The following is an 18,596-nucleotide window of genomic DNA, read 5'->3' as shown; positions in this document are numbered from 1 at the left end:
CAGTTTAATACTATTTGTTCAGAATGTGATTGGTACATTCTGTGACATTCCTAGTTCAGGCTTCTGTTGTTTCCCTCCTTGAACAACTTTTGTCAGTTTGATGTCATGAACTACGATCGGGTTGCACGATGCCAGGGTAATCCTATGGGGGGTAGGCTTGTAAAGGCTCCAGGGCCATTAGCCTAGTACACACTTATGAACCTATGTATAAAACATTAGTTACCTTGGTAACAACTTGAGTGTTATGTATGGTCAAGGTGGGTTACAAAACCACAATTCAAGTTAAAGCAAATTATATGACTTGTTATATGCACATTTACTTGTATGATAAAATCATCATGCTTCCCCATGATGTTCAGCATAGTGTATGTCATTTATGACAAGTTAAAGCAGTAGTGTTATTATACAAAAGCCCATGTTATTAAACTGAGTGGCTGTTGTCAGTTTAATGCTATTTGTTCAGAATATGATTGTTACATTCTCTGACATTTCAAGTTCCTGCTTCTATTGTTTCTCTTGAACAACTCTGTCAGTTTGATGTCATGTATAAAACATTAGCTATCTTGGTAACCCCTTAAGTATTATATATGGTCAAGATGGGTTACAAAAACTACAACTCAAGTTAAAGCAATTACATGACGTGTTATGCATATTTACTTATATAAAAAAAATCATCATGCTTCCCCTTGATGTTCAGTGTATTGTATCTCATTTATGACAAGTTATTATACACAAGCCCGTGTTATTAAATCCTATCTTTAATATCTAAATTCAGCAGACTGCTTCATCTCCTATAACGATTATATATTTAATGTCTAAATTTACTAAAATCATAAATTACATAACTATTGTATGTGTGTTTTTTTGTTTTTTTTTTTGGTTGTTGCTTAGTTATTTGAGAGACCACAAGTTGTAATGCTTATTCTTATTATTAGCTCCTTCCAAGCATGTTTATACAGTCCATAGACTTTAAATTATGAGACCCTTCAAGTTTCTTATTTGTTATAAGTATGTTTCCATCCTTACATACACACATATCAGTACTTCAAGCACGGGCAACAACACCCATCCAGTTTTGCCAGAATGCCATTCACTAGTTCATGTGGTGTGTTTCCAGGCTGTTCTTAAAATATCCAAGCCAGTGTCTGTCCTGTTCCATTTTACCAGCCTGTTCCATGCAGTGGCCACTCTGCCAGGGAACCACTTAACACACCTTCCATTTCCACAGATATTTCCTCGAAGGAAATCTGATGACTCTCTAGCACTTCCCGGCAACCCCAAACACCCCTAGAATCAGCTATCCCCATATGCCCAACACGTCTGAACATGCTCACCTCCCAGACAACTGCAAAGGGTACTGCACAAGATCAAGTGCTCTTAGTCTTTCACAATAACTCAAACTTCACTCTTATGTAAGTCCTTAATGTGTTTGGACCAAAGTACATTTTAAATATAAAATTGCGCGTATTATTTATTTATTTTTATCAAGAGTCAAGTTAATGAGCTAAACGAAGTGTTGGGAGACCATCAATATGTGTACATGTTGTTTAAAACTGCCCTTTATATATATATATATATATATATATATATATATATATATATATATATATATATATATAGACACATTTTTTTAACCAAAAATTTCATTGCCGAGAATCATCTCGGAGGCTCCTTAGAGCCATTAAGCATTATTCGCACTCTGTCTCTGTTACCATAGCAACCTGGAAGTGCCTGTTTCTGTTAGTGTGTCTGTGTACTGCATAACAGAGGCTCGCAATGTACCTGAAGCAAAGCTTCACTTCACTGCAACTTCAAGGGTAAATTCCCTCCCTTTCAGCGAGGCAGCAGCCAAGAAAAGAACGGAGAGCAAACAGATCAAACAAACAAAAAAAAAACCTCCCAAAAAGCCGCCACAACAAGAGATGACACATTCTTCCAGCCTTTCCACCTCTCACTCAGCAGATGTATAAAGAAACTATTCTCTGCCAAAATATCACAAATCACAGTTTTATACACCCCCTTCCCCTGAATCCAGGTTAAAACACCAAAGTCTCTTCCTAATACACAAGCATCAGTAAACCTCGCTCACAAGCCGCAACCCACAGCTTCCCAGAGATGTAAACGTCAACATACAACAGCTGCATCCACACACACCACGTCAGGCTTAATCAAACATCACTCAAAGCTATATTATCTGCCATAATTGATATTAACTATGTTTAGACAGAATAATAATGACATTTGTACTAGCTGCCAGACACGGCTGCATCCACGCACACCATATCAGGATTGTTCAAACAGCACTCGAAGCTGTGATACCTGCCATAATCGATAATAACTATATTTAGACAGAATAATTATGACATTTATACTAAGAGCTTGCTAGTATTATTTAACCAGGATATACATGATATTTCTAAATCATACTTTAACTGAAGAAGACATGACAGCATTTTTTTCAAAACACTCTACTGTTACTGCTATTATATATGATGTTAATATGTTACATTTGAGTCTTGACCTACCTTTGTTTGTGAAGAATTATTGGACTCTGAACATTCTGAATAAATCATTACTGTTTCTCAGCTGTTTAAGAAATCCTCCTTTTTAAAATAAAAACAGATGACAAGTGATGTACCATATCATTTGATACTTTGAGAGATGTAGTTGTAAGAGTTATTTTTTTGGGACAGCTATCTTGGAATCATTTTTTGTCTCATCTTTCTAGCATCAGTCCAAGGATTTGTTTCTTTTATTCTTTTAAGAGTAGGGGCCATCCATTCCATTTCTTCTGGGATAGAGACAGTGTGTTGTTTTTGATGAATATAGTAAATTCTTCTAAGTCATTAAAGGTTCTCATCTCATTGGCAAAAAGGTATTTTTAGCTTGGCTGCAAAGGCCAGCTGAGCTTTAATGTTGTTTTGTTTCAACGGTTTTATTATTGGCGAGACTTTTTTCCTTTGTTCTAGTATTCTGGAAGAAAAATCATTGTCAAACCTTGTCAGGCTTTGATTGTATTTTAAGGATGATTTTCTCCAAGCAGATTTTAATATTAGTTCCTTGTCCAGAAATTAAAGAAATTTTATAACTATGGATCTAGGTGGAGTATTTGCTGAGTTAGAAGCAGCTTTCCTCAGTGCTCTATGCGCCTTTTGCAATTCCAAATGAAACTCACTCTTTCAAGTCTAAAAATTCAGGAGTCCAGGTTGTTAAGAATGAAATAATGTCTTCTCCTTCAGTGTTTTCAGGCAGACCAAAGATCCTTATGTTGTTTCTCCTTTCCCTGTTTTCTAAGTCATCTATTTTGTTAAGTAGCCATGTATTCTGTTTAAGCATAAATTCGTTTTGGAATTCTTCCTCTGTGAGTCTCCCTTCAATGTCATTTAGAGAAGTCTCTGTAGTTATTGTTGTATGGTGTTGCTGTAATAGTTTCTTAAGAGTATGTCTGTTTTTGAGAATTTAATTTGAGTTTTTTGAAGTCATTTGTAAAGCCATCCATCTTCAAAGATAGTTCCTTTAAGGTAGATGTCATCAATTGAGTTCTTTTTTCATAGCAGCATCTGGATGAGATATCCTTGAGTTGTTCATATTCAGTGACTCAGTATATCTCCAAGTTACTTGACAGGAACATTTTTGTATATCCCCACCAAACTTGATATTTATATAGTTTACTATTTTTATATATAGATTTCTGGCATTTTAAACTTGAAAATGAAATTTTCCTATATTATTATACTAGTTTATGGAGCTCTCAAAATTCACTGCTCTCAGTTGGCCATCTAGGCTCCACCCCCATCTTCCTATTTTCTGATTGCCCACATTTAGTTTGTTTGAGGAATAAGCAGAAAAACAATAATAATAAACTCATTAAAAGAGTTATCATCACCACAAGCCTTTCTTTGTTATTCGTGGTGCTCCGATTTCTGTGATGAAGTAAATGAGTGGAACATGTTTCTGTTGAGATCAATACCATGCGTCTTTCTCTTTAGTGGGCATGTGGTGGTATAAACAGTAGAAAACAGTGGTAAACTGTTCTGTTTCCAGAAAAAAAAATGTCAATGTTAGTCAACACTGCAAAATGTTTAGTAGGTTCTACTCTGTGATTCTTATTTATTTTGTTTTGACTTGTTTAAAATGTGCTAACAGGCAGCCCACGTTTGTGTCCTCACTCTTCCTGTCTGTGTCCTCTCTCTTCCTGTCTGTCAATCTGTCTTACTTTCCAGTGTCCTTAATTTTGCAGAATGTCCCTGCTTTTGCCTATGTTTTCCACCCCCCCAAAAATTAAAATTTTATTATAAAGTTTGCATTTGTATTAATTTAAATTCATATTTTGAACAATAATCAAGTATGAAATTTGAATGGCCTGCAGTCCATAGAAAGTGGCAGCTGTTCTTATGCTTTTGCATTTAAATCTTCCCCTCATTCATATCAGCTTTCTGCACTGATGAGTTCCAGCTTAGGTGGCTGACAAACATCAGTGCAGCTGTTTATATATTTTTAATTAAAATAGGCTCCCACCCAGTGAGGAAACAGATGTATAGACAATGCAAATAACCAAAAATTATTTTTATTTCTTTACTGCTTCATTGGTCATTTGCGGTTGATAAGGTGCATGTTTCATAGGTAAGTACTGGGCTAGCTGCCCTTGCAGGTCACTTTAAGCATAGTCGGTTTCCATTTTTTTGCTCGAAATAACCTATCCCATTTGGTTATAGGGTAACATTTCCCATCTCATAGTTAATAATTACATATTACCCCCTGAGAATAACTGGGATCATATGTAATTTGAGGGGACTCATGCATGGTATAAAGCTTGTAGGAGCTGCATATTTCCATAAGAAGTACACATGGCAGTCCTTGGGCAAGTTTTCCATTTCCCATCTCTAGATCTAAGTTGCATATGAAAATGGACATGGATGATCTTTGTTTTATGTGGATGGGGAGTCTGTACCATAGCAGCAGTATCCTCTGTGAAATATACCTGTCCGTCCAAACCATTATGTTGATGTTGCAGAAGAGGTTTAGATCCCCTAGACCAAGTGCTTATGAAGCCATTTGACTTGCTGATATGCAGTAACTCCATCATTAATGAGTCAGTGTGTGCCTTTTATGCCAGACACAGGTCACTTCATAGCAGTCTATAGGATACCAAGTATAGTGACAGGTTTCGAGTTGGTCCATGTAGGACATGTTGTTTAGGCCTTGTAGCCATTTAGTAAGGTATCTCTGTGGGCCCTTCCAGCTGTTGCATGTGTCTGGACAGATGCATGCAAAGGGAAGAATTATATTCAATGACTCCGCCTAATGAGGGCTGAGTAAAGGGGTATAATGACATTCCCAGATCTAGACACAATCCCTTTGTTTATAAGCTGTGCAGTATAGAAGATTGTTCTTATAACAGACACATGTTGGTCCAAAGTTAGGCCACTATGTATACAAGTTTCCAAATCCAGGACAACTTGGTCAGCTCTTTGGGGTATATTGTCAGTGTTGTATTCCCTAGGGTAGATGACTTCCCAAAGGATGCAGTAATGCATTTTGTGGAATTTAGTTTCAGGCCATTATTTTAAAACCAGTTATTTATTTGAGACAAGCCTTCCTGTAGGATGATTAAGTCACTTGAGGATTCAGTGACCGGTCCTAGCCTGCAGTCATTTGCAAACTTAGCCAGAGCCCTTTGATGTTCTACTTTTACTTAAAAAAAAAAAAAAAAAAAAGTAGATGCCAAAGAGGATATGTGTCATCACAGAACCCTGGTGGACTACACTGGTGACTCATTTCTTTGTGGAGGTAACATCCTGTATTTTTATTATCTGCATCCTATCTGTGAGCCTCTTAGCAATCCAGCGGGTGATACAGGGGTTTATTCACAGTTTATTTAACTTTTCTGCTATGCCTGAGTGAGGAATTAGACCAAAAGTTGCGGCCAGGTTGAGGTATGCTGTGTGTAACATATCACCTTCATCCTCCATTAGCTTCTAGAATCCTAGATTACTGGGGAATAAGTATTCTAGTGCCAGTGTGCAAGAAGAAAGGAGATATTCACAACTGCATGTAGTACGTAGCTATAAATTTTTATTTTTTATTTTTTTTATTTTACATTTGTTTACCAGGATAGTTCGACTGGATACACGTCCATTTTCAGCGGCGGCCCGGGGGGAAAAGCTTCACATAGTCAAACATACAAAATGTTAGACAAGAAGTTAGAAAACAATTAGAATATATAAAAACAAAGTGGTATTATATCTTATTTAGTAACAAGAGTAGATGGAGAGGTAAAGTGTACAAGGGATGTCTTCCCTTATTAAAATCAGAGGAATACCTTTGGTTCCTCAGAAGCCATCACCCATGGTTACCCCTTCCTGGCCAAGTAAGACTTCGGATCATTGGGGGTGGATGTATGAAGAGGCTGCACCTTACTGACCTCCAATGAGGTCATAACAGTGGGAGCAGCCAATAACTACAGACTTTCAGAGGACTCATCAAGAGGCAGAGTAGAGAGGTATGGGTCTGACCAGTAAGCGCAAGCTTCATGCTTTGATTTCTTTAACTTCTTTTTCAGCTGGGGAGGTCTGACTGAGAAGCTTTTAAAGCCATTCTCCTCTGCACATGTTCTTTTAATCTTTGGTTGTCTTTGGTTCTCAAGTTAAATATTCAAAGACATATGGCTCCAAAAAGTCTCAGGGACAAATGACTGAAACAGAATCTTCTTTGTAATTATGACTGGATCCTAGACAAAGTAAGTATTTAGAATGACTGTCCCTAAACAGTTTGCTTCCCGCAGCCACAAACACCCCCCCCCCCTTAGTTGACATGAAAAGCTAGGAATTTTTATCAAAAACAGGTAGAAAGAGGAAGGTCCCCCAATGGAGATGCTTTATTCTTGTCACACTGCAGAGGAGTAGAAAGTAAGATGGGAGATGCAGTTTGGATTCATATCAGGATGCATTACACGTGACAGTGTTTGCAGTGAGTTCAGCTGAGAATGGAAATGGGAAAATCATATCACAAGTTCCCAAGAAAGCTGATCTGGGTATCCCTGCAAGTTTCAAAACCTAAAAACAGTAGTAGAGTTTTTTTTATTTTATTTATTTATTTTTTTATAAATATATAAAATATATTTATAAAAAATAAATAAATAAATAAATAAAGAAAAAGCGTAAATAAGGAGGTTAAAGCTAGAATCAGACATACTGCAGACAGCTGACACAAGACTGTGAGGGATGTGTGTGATACAAATGCCAAAAAAGCTATAAAGTAAGGTGTACAAAGCAGTGGTGTGACCAGCCTTTATTTATGTCACAGAATTCTGGGCCATAAGGGCAGAGCAGTTGAAAAAGGGTGAGGTAAGAGAGAGAAAGCATGTGTGATGGTAGTTGATTGCACAGTGTGGGACAGCCAAAGAAAGAGGACATCAGACTGGAACCCAAAGTAGCCCCAATTGCAGAAAAGATCAAGAAGAGTAAATTGTGGTCATTTGCTCAAATTTGCTGAAAAGCAGATTTGGGAGAGACAAGAAGAATGCAAGAGAAGAAAAGGATGTCCAGCCAAGAGATGGACAGATTGTGTGAGAGAAGTCCTGAAATAGTCAGGCATGACTGTCAAAAAGGTAGGAGAGCATCAATGAACTGACAGATGGAAACAGTTGAGATGACTCTTTGACCTCGTATAAAAATGGGAAAAAAATGGTTGATGTGGAATGATGATAAATGATTTCAGCTACTTCAGCTTTTTCCTGTACCGATGAATACAAGCCAGTAGTTCAGTTGGATTTTTTCTATAACTTGCAAAAGACAGCTTTTCCATTTTTACTTATACGGACAGGCTTTGATGACCTCCTAGGACTTAAATTTAGTTTCTGAAAGGTTGCCTTTCCTTCCATTTGGGCCTTTGTCTTCTTTTGAAATGTTAATTTTTCCTGGTATTATTTTTCGCATTGCTATTGCTGCTTTGCTTTTGCTAAGGTAATTTTGCTGCTTGATTTGTGGGTAGTAGAACCTGTCATGGCCTTTACTGAGATTAAGCCAACGTATATCTTAATCCCTCACTGCCTTCTTAAAGTAGTCTGTCAGTTTAGCCTCAGGCTATACACTTCCATGTCTATTTTCTCATGATTATTCAGCATTATGGAGGCAGTGCTGGATTTATGCGTAGCACTGAGATGTCATATATCTAAAACAGCTGTAGTCAAAAAGACAGATCAGTACTTTTGCCATCTTTGTCAAAGATAGGCAAGATGAACAGATCTTCTAGCAGACTGTGCGTGGTTCAGGGAATATATTTATCACTTTTGTTTGTAAGTGACCAGGGAGAACCTTATTAGCCAGTCTTAGTCCACTTGGGTTGCTGCTGCCTTGACTACAAGTTTCAGAGGCCTTTCAGTGAAAGACATCTTTGCTGCCATCTACACTTCGATTCACACATTCAAAAATGTTATTGCTTAGATACCTACTCTAAAGCATACACAGCATTTAGTAAAAAGTCCTGATGGACTGATTTCATATGGTAGTCTACTTTAACCCCCAGCCCGCTGCTCATAAATTTCTGTTTTCATTCTTATATTCATGGCATGCTGATGAACTCTATCCTGAAGAATAGATATGTAGACTGCTACATTAAATCCAAGTCTTGCAGTTTGCCAGGCTGCAGACATGATTGCCAGCATCTATCCCTGGAGATGCCTGGAGTCCTGTACCAGAGACTTATCTGTATCTGGGCAAGCATGAGCCTGGACTCTCAACTGAAACTTGACCACATAAGAATAGTCTTTAAAGTAAGCAAAAATGTATACTTTATAGAGCAAAAAAAATTATAGACAGCAACGCATGTATCCTAATTAGTCAAGTTTTACTCTTGCCCAGTTTCATGTATGCAGCAAACATCCTCAGAGGTTTTCCATCTTTTCAGTTAAACAAATTGCATAAATTTTACAACTGAATAGCTAAATTCTTATGATGCCAATTTAAGAACCCACCATTGAAATCCCCTAATGGACCTGAAGAGAACCCACCATTGAAATCCCCTAATGGACCTGAACTGCCTTGAATTCATGCAGCATGTAAATTCTGTACAGCTGAGAGTGGAGCCTATACTTGTAAAAATGCCCCATATTTGCCAGTATTCTCAAGGTGCACTTTCTAAACTGACTGCTTAGGTCAGAGAGCACACATGCTATCAGTGTTCTCCAAAGAACAAGCTTGCATTTGTCACTGCACTTTCATTGTTTACAGTTTAGTGTACTCCATCATTGTTTGTCTTGATGTTTTCTGATGCAGTGTGTATAAAGATTTTCTCTGCACGACTTAAAATGAATAATGCCAGAAGGAATTCCCTAGTCAGAGTGCAAAAAAAGTAAAATATGTTGTTAAAAAAATAAATAGCATGGCAGTAAATGCAGATGACTTAGTCGCTCTTTTGTATTTTGTCACTTAACGTACATGGTGTTTACAATAGGACGGTATGTTTGGCATATGAAATGTTGGATAAGTCAAACATGACGAGTTCATTAAATGCCGGTGTCTCATTTCATTCTAGAGCAAAGAAGCACCAAAAACTGACAGCCAAAAAAGCAAAAGTTAAATGCAAGAGGGTAAGATTTTTATTTTGTGATGCTCCCTTACTCTTTCACAGTTTAGATACGAGTAACAGTGCAGTGCTAACAATGATGATTATCTTGTTTATTTTATTTTGTGATGCTCCCTTACTCTTTCACAGTTTGGCATACTACTAGATATGAGTAACAATGCAGTGCTAACAATGATAATTATCTTGTTTATTTTATTTTGTGATGCTCCCTTACTCTTTCACAGTTTGGCATACTACTAGATATGAGTAACAGTGCAGTGCTAACAATGATAATTATCTTGTTTATTTTATTTTGTGATGCTCCCTTACTCTTTCACAGTTTGACATACTACTAGATATGAGTAACAATGCAGTGCTAACAATGATGATTATCTTGTTTACCACAGAAATGATCATTAACAGTGAATCATGCTTAAAAATAGGATTCACAGCTGAAAGTACCGGAGCCACACACTGCATGCCTAATTATGCCCTTCATTTCATTGTTATTGTAATAGCTATGTTTTGTTTGTTTTTTCATTTATCCACAGGTTACATTCGGTGGGTATTATGAATCCAAAACTCAAGCTTTATAGCAACTTGTCATACAGTATATTTGCAGTTCATCAAAATGTATCCAACTCCTCAGTAAACTCTTAATTAATGAATTATGGATTCCACGATTGTGTGCATGCTCAAAAAATGTGGTAGCAGATCCAATGTAAAACTTAGAACCCTTTTACCTTTTGTAGTCAACCAGCAGTGTGAACATTTGCTCTAGCTGATGGTCACTGTTGATGTGACACCCAACCCCATGTACAAAATGGGGAAAAAATGCACATTTGTTCCCACTGCCTGTTGATCAGCCCCCCCCCCCCAGCATGTTGATCATTTCCCATTACTAGAACAAAGGTCGGTGAGGAGGGGCCATCTTTCAGACAGCAGTCTGGGCGGTTCGGGCTTTTTCTGTTGTGCCCTGATTCTCCTTTACACTCAACTAAGCATGTACTGGTAAATCAGTAGAGTGTGACTCATTGTAGAATAACTCAACAGAATGTAGGGAAACATTACAAAATAGCAAACCTAAGTATCTCATTAATGTGCTTACGTTAATGAGTCTCTTCACGGTTTATGTCCAGGTTGTGTGGCGAATAGCCATTGTGGTACCACTGCATGATGGTAGTTCCCCAGTTGACTTTAGTATTTATAGACCTATTAGCTTTATTTGTATCTTCTGTAAGATTCTGGGATGTACTAAATCTAGAGCTAATAAATAATGACACAGGAGACCTTCAGTCCTGTAACTCCAGTCAAGTCTGGATTTGTAGAAAGCAGATCGTGTCTGCTCAGCACATTCAGTTTCTTTGAAATAGTTATAGAATCCTTGAATGGTAGTCAGACTGAACACACTGGTTACCTACAGCTAGACAGAACCCTTTATACCATCTCCATCTGAATAGTGATAAACAGCACCCATTTCATCATATAATCCCTTGCCTTGTCTTTTGGCAGATATATGGCTTACTGATAGAATTCATACAGTAAAGTCTGGGAGTACTTCCTCAAATCAGAAAATAGTGTTACAAGCAGTGTCTCAAAGTACTGTGTCCTAGATCCCTTCCTCTTTGGCATCTAATATACTGATTTGAAGGCAGACTTCAAAAGACTGTGAGTAACTAACCTTGCTCATTGCAAAATGGAGTAGTCAGATCCACGAATGACCCACAGCTTTTCCAGCAAGTGCAGATTCAGACGAATGCTTTTTTTCAAATACGGTGGTGCTGCAGTAGCGTTGTTGCCTCATAGCAAGACGTTGTTCCATTCGATTCTCAGCTAGAGCGTCTTCTGTGTGGAGGCATATGTGAATGGGGCATGCCTTCGTTGAAGGTTGTGCGTCACGGCTGGTAACCCGGTACGTAAAAATCCACTACCAATCATTAGCGGACCGGAGTTCCGCTATGGTGACCCCTAACCAGGAAAAGCCGAAAGAGACAAACCAGGGTCGACCTTAATTCCAAGAAATGTGGTTTACCTTTGAGAAATCCAGCATCTCCACCATATGTCACATAAACTTTGCTCTTCTGAAAATGAACTGCAAAAAAACGGCCAAAAGAGCTCAGCCAGATGTAAGGCAAGAAACTGTTTATTAAGCGCTTTTTGTCCCACGTAATTGTGGGACTTCTTCAGATAAAATTAAATTAGTAAAATCAACATTTATAGTGATCTAACATAGTCATGTGTTCACAGTCACCAATAGGATCTATTACTTCCTAAATAGCTTAATTTCTAAAAAAACAATTTTAGTTGAAAGAATTTGCTAAATGTTAATGCCAGCATAATGACTCACAACTTGATTACCATCCATCTTAATACCCAATCCACAATAAAATATGTAAATAAACTAATAAACATAAAATTCAAAATTATTAAATAGCTAGTACATAAATGTATATAAGCATGTAAAAATGTACGTCTGTAAGTGTGTATAACATATAAATCATACTTGTATTTCTTTACTAAAATATAACTCAAGTGGAAAATTCATAAACAAAAATTGTGTGTGTATGTGTGTGTGTATGTATATATATATATATATACACACACACACACACACAAAACTATTAAAACATTAAACATTATATTCCTATCCCATCAGACGTTTTAGAGATTTCCCAGATCACAGTTTTAAGTTCAGAGCAATCAGTTGTATTTTCCCAGACAGGAGAGAGGTGGTCCTCTGTTATTAGAGAGATTAGAGCTTTGTTGGCAGCTTCATACTAGTGCTTGCCATTTTCCAGGCTTTAATGAAGTTTATTCTATAGTTTGCATTTTGAAACTAAAATGTCTGGCATTAATATTTAGTGAATTATTTTAAATAAAATCATTTTAAGAAATGAAGCTATTTAGGACATAATAGATCCTATTGGTGACTGTGAACACATGACTATGTTAGATCACTATAAATGTTGATTTTAGTAACTAAATTTTATCTGAAAAAGTCCCATAATTATGTGGGATGAAAAGTGCTTAAACAGTTTCTTGCCTTACATCTGAAGTAGCTTGAGCTCTTTTGGCAGTCTTTTTGCAGTTTGTTTTTTTTCTTTCAAGTAGTTTAGTGCTTCTGAAAATGAACACGGTCATCAAAGAACTTTGCTTTAATCACAGTGTCTCACTCATAGTTAGGAAATCATTCTGTTTTGCACAGCATCTCCTTCAGGTTTTTTGTGCAGGTCCAAACAAGTTATGTTTCCACTTTATTGCATATAGTGTCTCAGTTGCAAGTACCTGTCTAAGCAACTTAGACCAACTTGAAGGATCTCAGAGATACCTCAACAAGAAAATCACAGTACTAGGCAACATAACTTATCCTTAAAGACTAAACACCCTATCCCCATAATCCATTTTATAAAAGCTCCTGCAGGAAGAGCTTTGCATAATTTTGTAATGTATGGAAGACCAGCACACTTTTTAAAAAAAAACTATCCTCCATTGATCCAGTGGTAAAATGAGCACCTCCTCTAAAAACGTAAACCTTCAGTCTGACATTCACACTTGATGGAGCAATAGGTACTTAGCTCAGTATCTTTCCTGAGTAATTGACTAGCAGCAAATGGATGGGAGATCATCTGCTTACTAGAGGAAAATGGGTCCATGTTATAATCTCAGAATCCCTAAAGGTTGAATCACAAAACGTCGAGTCCAAAATGTCAGACATGCCAATGGTATGGAATGGTTTGCAGATATCTCTGAAATACCCACATCGGGGTCTTCAGCTGAAGAGTAAATGTGCTGTGGCAGTTAACATCTGCTGTTTAAGATGTTGTGTCATTCACTGTTTTGAAGTTTCATCCTTTTGCACATTTGATGTTGTGGGCTCGACGTTTTGCCTTTTGAACTTGTGAGATTTTGATGTTGTGACATGGATCTGTGGAAACTAAAAAGGTTTTGGTTGATGCGGGTAAGATTCTAAGTGATCACTTAGGTGTAAGCTTAATATCACCCTGTGAACCTATGAACTATCTGTCTTTATCTCATGATTTATTTTATTATTGTATGTAATGCTTTTGAACATATCTCAGAACCCTCATTGAATTGAAAACCTCTTAACCCTGGACCCTCATCAGTAGTCCTGCCTCTTTAACTTCATTAATTTCTTTGAAATAGTTGCTGTAGTAGTTTATAGTGATCATGCATTACCTACAGCACATCTGGTCCCGGCCAAAGCCTTTCATACTATACCCCGTTATTGATAGAGTTGTAAAGCTGAATGTAAATCCTTATGCTGTGTGTTAGTAGATAACTCGTCTAACAGAAATCATGTGGTTACAGTTATGGGTGCAACTTCTGAATCCAAAAAAGTTGCCAGGATAATACCACCGATATCTGCTCTGGACCCTCTCCTGTTTGACATCTGTTCTTCAGACTGTCAGGCCAATACTCCTGGACTGTAGTAAAGCTAAATTTGCAGATGACTATACATTGGGTGTTGGTATTTGACCTCCTACTGACTCACATTTGCATTGCAGCATGGGTTACATCATGTTAACGGTACAAGGGCAAAGGTCTCAAATTAAGTACAAGAAGAAAAATATAGTATAGTTCATTTTGGGAATCAATAAAACATTTTCCCATACTGTATAGGTGACACATCCCTCCAGTCAGGCCCTGTTATAAGTAATAGGTTCATAGGTAGGTACTAGGCTAGTGGCCCTAGGGCCTATATAAGCCTAGCCAAAAGGGTACCCTGGCTTTCGCAAGCTAAGAAAATTATTTTCCTGTGCCCCTGTCGAGCAGAGCCACAGAAGTGATCTCCAGGGTGAATTTCCTGTTTCCCATCCAATCATCAAGATTTTTCTTAAGAGTGCTAATAAGAAGCTCTGTTTGATATAGATAGGTAGCTTGTTCCAGAGTATGGGAAGACTCTCTGACAGGAATCTATCCCTCCAGCATGTTCTGTTTATTGTGGTGACAAGGTTTGGGTCCCTAGAGCATGTAGCATGGAGGGATTGGGGTTTCTTTAAGTGGAGCATGTCCAACAGCTCAGGGTTTGACATAGCTTTGCATGTTAGGCAGAGATTGCCTCGGAGTAGGCAGTATGCAACGGAGTAAAGCTAGAATTTTTTGAGACAGTCTGCGTAGGGCATCTGTTTGAGCCCGGTAATCCTCTTTGTGAGGTATTTCTGCGGCCTTTCCAGTTGTAGGTGTCTTGTGAGGTACATACAAAAAGGGGCTTTGTACTCTATAATGGAGTGACTAGTAGAGAGGAACAATGACCTCTTTTTTTTCCTGGATGAGAAACCTTTTGTGATGAGGTGTGCCACGTAGAAGGATTTCTTGACTACTGTGGCGATGTGATTATCAAAGGAGAGACTTTTGTCCACCTGTGTCCCAAGGTCTCTTGTCATACTTTCGGTGTTAAGTAGACTACCACCTATGTGGTAGTTCACGGGTACAGAGTTTTTACCAAAGGGAATGACAATGCACTTTTTGGCATTGAGCTTGAGGCCATGGCTTTGACACCAGACATCTGTCTCAGTGAGACCCTTTTGTAGGATGTCCACATCATTAGGAGTTTCTATTATGGCTCCTAGTTTGCAGTCATCTGCGAACTTCTTTAGCCAAAGATCTTCTGTGTTAGCCTGTACTTTAGAGAAGTAGATACCAAACAGGAGAGGACCCAGGACTGGACCCTATTGTACTCCACTTGTCACTGGTCTGAAGTCAGATTTGGAGTCTGCCGTTTTCACGGCGTGGGTTCTGTCAGTGAGCCAGTTGGCAACCCATCTTGTGACCTAGGGATTTATACCTAGTTTAGTGAGTTTATCTGTAATTCCAGAGTGGGGGATGGTGTTGAAAGCCTTGGAGAGATCTAGATATGCTGTGTGAACCACCTTACCCTCGTGTACGGCTTTGATGATTGCTTCAAAGAAGTCTATCAGGTTTAGGAGACATGATCTGCTTTAACAAACCCGAACTGGCTGAGGTCCTGAGTTTGGAGATTACCAATGTCTTTGTTTATAAGTTCCATGATGATACGTTCCATGGCCTTGCAGACCAGGCTCATAAGGCTAATGGGGTGGTAGTTCCTGGGGTCCGTGGTGGCTCCCCCGTTGTGGAGTGGGATAACCATCACTGTGCGCCATTCACTGGGCACAAAACCTGAGGTGAGGCTATGATTGAACATAGTACTTAAGTTGGGTGCCAGTTCGTTCTGTAGTTCGTGAAGAACACAGCCTGGGATGTTGTCTGGTCCCATGGATGCTGTGTTCTTGGCTTTGGAGAGTGAGGTTTTTACCTGTGCAGCTGTGATTAGAGGAACTTTGCATTCTTCTGGTATAGAGATGGTCCCTTTAGGGATTGAGAGGGGGTGAAGTTAGCACTGAACCTATCTGCCAGGATGTTGGCAATATCAGTTAGTTCTGTATATTTAGTGCCATTGTGCTGTAACTCAGAGCAGATCTGAGTGTTGCCATTGAGATTCTTGACATAGCCATAGAATGATTTTTGGTTGCCTTTAGAATCAGTGGCGATTTTTGTTTTCGTAACTAGCTTTGGAGGATTTTATGAGGGATCTCAGCTTCTTACTGAGGCTGACCAAGGATTTCCTCCAATCATGGGATTTTACTCTTTTTTTTTTTTTTTTTACAGCAGTTTCTTTCTTCTGTTGTAGAGTTTGTTTATGTCAGGGGACCACCAGATTGGCTTCCTTTTTTTGGAGGATAGCATCTTGGTTCTGTTAGGGATAGCACGATACATGCACTCATGTAAGTGCTTATAAAGTGCATTTGTGTAGGATTCAGCAGTCGTACCTCTGTGGTCTGTCTGCATGGATGTCGTGAAGTTTGCCACTTCTGTCTTGAAAAGCATGAAGTTGGCTTTGGAGAAATGTTTTACGGTGGTTTCCCTAATGGGGGGTTGGGGGTGGGATGTGGATGTCTAGGGTGATTAGCTTGTGGTCGGATCTGAGCAACGAGGAATTGACCTCTGGTGTGGAACACTGGTCACCCATATTGGTAATGACCAGGTCTAGGATATTACTGCCCCTGGTGGGGGTGTGGATAAGTTGATCCAAGGCATTGGAATTTATGAATTCCAGAAAATGTTGAGCAAAAGAGTTGGTACATGAGTAGTTTTCCCAGTTAACGGTGAGGTAGTTGAAATCACCCATTATTAGGGTGTTGGGTTGTACCCTAATATTTTCCAGTGCATCAAGAAATGAAGAGTGAGAATCCTGGGGCATGGTGAGGGATCTATAGCAGGCTACAGTTTGGATTTCAGTCTTGGCCAGAGTTAGTTGCACTTGGATAGTCTTGGATGCATTATGCTGAGCAACTAGCCTGGAGGTGTGGATATCCTTAATGAATATGGACACAACTCCACCTTTAGTATTTCGGTCCAGGTTAGCTGGCCGAAAGGTGTGGTATGAATTATAGCCTGGTAATGCAGGGGTGCTCTCTTGGAGCCTTAAACCAAGTCTCTGTCACTGCACAGATGTCGATGTTTTCTGTTTTAAGGAGTGCCTCGAGTGAGTGCATTTTGAGGTTTACACTTCTAGCACTGAGTAGCATTACCCTCAGATTTTGCTTGCTTGTACCGGTTATGGTGGTGAATTTGTCATTTGAACCTTGCCTAAAAAAGGCACTGTAGGGGTGGCAAGAGCTTTAGCCAGTATCTGGAATCCCAAGAGCGACAGATGTAGGCCATCTCTGGCAAAGCATCGTGGTCTGTCGATCATGTCATCCTAGGCAGACAGATACTGGATTCCCTTAGAATGACACCAGAAGCTTAGCCAATTGACAATTGTTTGTCCTTGTACTTTGGCAGCATTCTGGGTGATGGCAGGATGCTACTCAGGACTAGAGTCATACCTGCCTGAGCTACAAGATTAAAGACCTCCTCCATGTCTCTTTTCATGTAGTCCAGGGAGGTACATCTCAGGTCATTCACACCAACATGGACAATGAGTCGTATATGTACTTGTTGTGGAGTGAACTAAGTGCGTGCGTTATGTGGCGGATCCTGACACCCGACAGTCAGCTAACAGTAACTTTCTCCTTGTTTAGCATGGTGAGTGGAACATCAGTGTGCCTGACTATAGAGTCACCTATGACTAGAGTGTTGGGTACGTTGTTATGCCTTATGGGCTGTGGTTGAGTGGCACACTGAGTTTGTGGGCTGTGTGTCATTTGGGTTGTGTTGGGGGGTGGAGGTTGCTTTTGCTTGCGTTTCTGCTTTGGAGGTCTCTGTTGCTTGAGCAGATGTTTATTCAGAGCCGCCACCGTGAATGTAGGTGTGTGTTTTGTGTTTCTATGTGTGTGTTTTGGTGGTGTCGGTTTTGAAGAACTATATGATGAGTGTGGTGTGGTGTGGTGCAAGTGTTTACCTTCTCCTCTTGACTGTCTAGTCCAGTCTTGGGTGAAGAGAGCTTTGCTTTTAGTTTGGCTATATAAATGCATCTCTCACAGGTTGTAGTGTTGGGTGGTAGGAGGAGAGGGTTGTCTGTGTACATGAGGCAATTGCTGCATTACCCCAAGATGCCCAGATTCATCAGGTAGACAGGAGAAAACACCAGGAGCTGTGACCCTTAGACATGCCTTTATAGATGCTTATTTGTTAAGTACTAAAAACTGTTTTCCTCTAGACAAGTGATGAAAGTTGAGTGCTGTAGTAATTTATAGCATATTTAGTGCTTACAATGAGTTCTGAACAAGTGTTGAGCTCAAAGAAACCGATTTGAGTGCTAAAACTAAAAACTGGCTAGTTCTAAGGGAAACTTTGAAGAGCAGACTTTATGGCACTGGTAATAGTTTAACCCTAGCTAAGCGGCGATGCATAAAGTTTTTTTTTTTTTAATATAACAGTAGCAAATGAGCAAACTGATTTAAATTAACCAGTAAAAAGCTAAAAACTGAGTCCCGTTCCGGCAGTCTTCGATCAGACAAGTTCTAACTGCACACTCCTGCCACTAGGGTGCAGGAGAACCTTCTCCAAAAAAGATGACTTGGATTAGTGTTCAAGTTATACAAACAAAG

General features: G+C 39.0%; 1 protein-coding gene across 8 annotated transcripts in view; it reads left to right on the top strand.

Annotated features, from left to right (window-relative positions):
* CAST (calpastatin) overlaps nucleotides 1-18,596 on the top strand; it is a 1,327,899-nt gene that overhangs the window by 1,294,580 nt on the left and 14,723 nt on the right. For all 8 annotated transcript variants that reach the window (XM_044064116.1, XM_044064117.1, XM_044064120.1 and 5 more), the window contains one exon: nucleotides 9,535-9,589. In XM_044064116.1, coding sequence (XP_043920051.1) covers nucleotides 9,535-9,579 — 45 coding nt within the window. In that variant the 3' untranslated portion in view covers nucleotides 9,580-9,589. The remainder of the gene's footprint in view (nucleotides 1-9,534; nucleotides 9,590-18,596) is intronic.

This window comes from Protopterus annectens, chromosome 2.part2, assembly GCF_019279795.1.
Source record: "Protopterus annectens isolate FY-2018-M chromosome 2.part2, PAN1.0, whole genome shotgun sequence".
Taxonomy (NCBI): domain Eukaryota; kingdom Metazoa; phylum Chordata; order Ceratodontiformes; family Protopteridae; genus Protopterus; species Protopterus annectens.
This window is presented reverse-complemented; position numbering and strand designations above follow the sequence as displayed.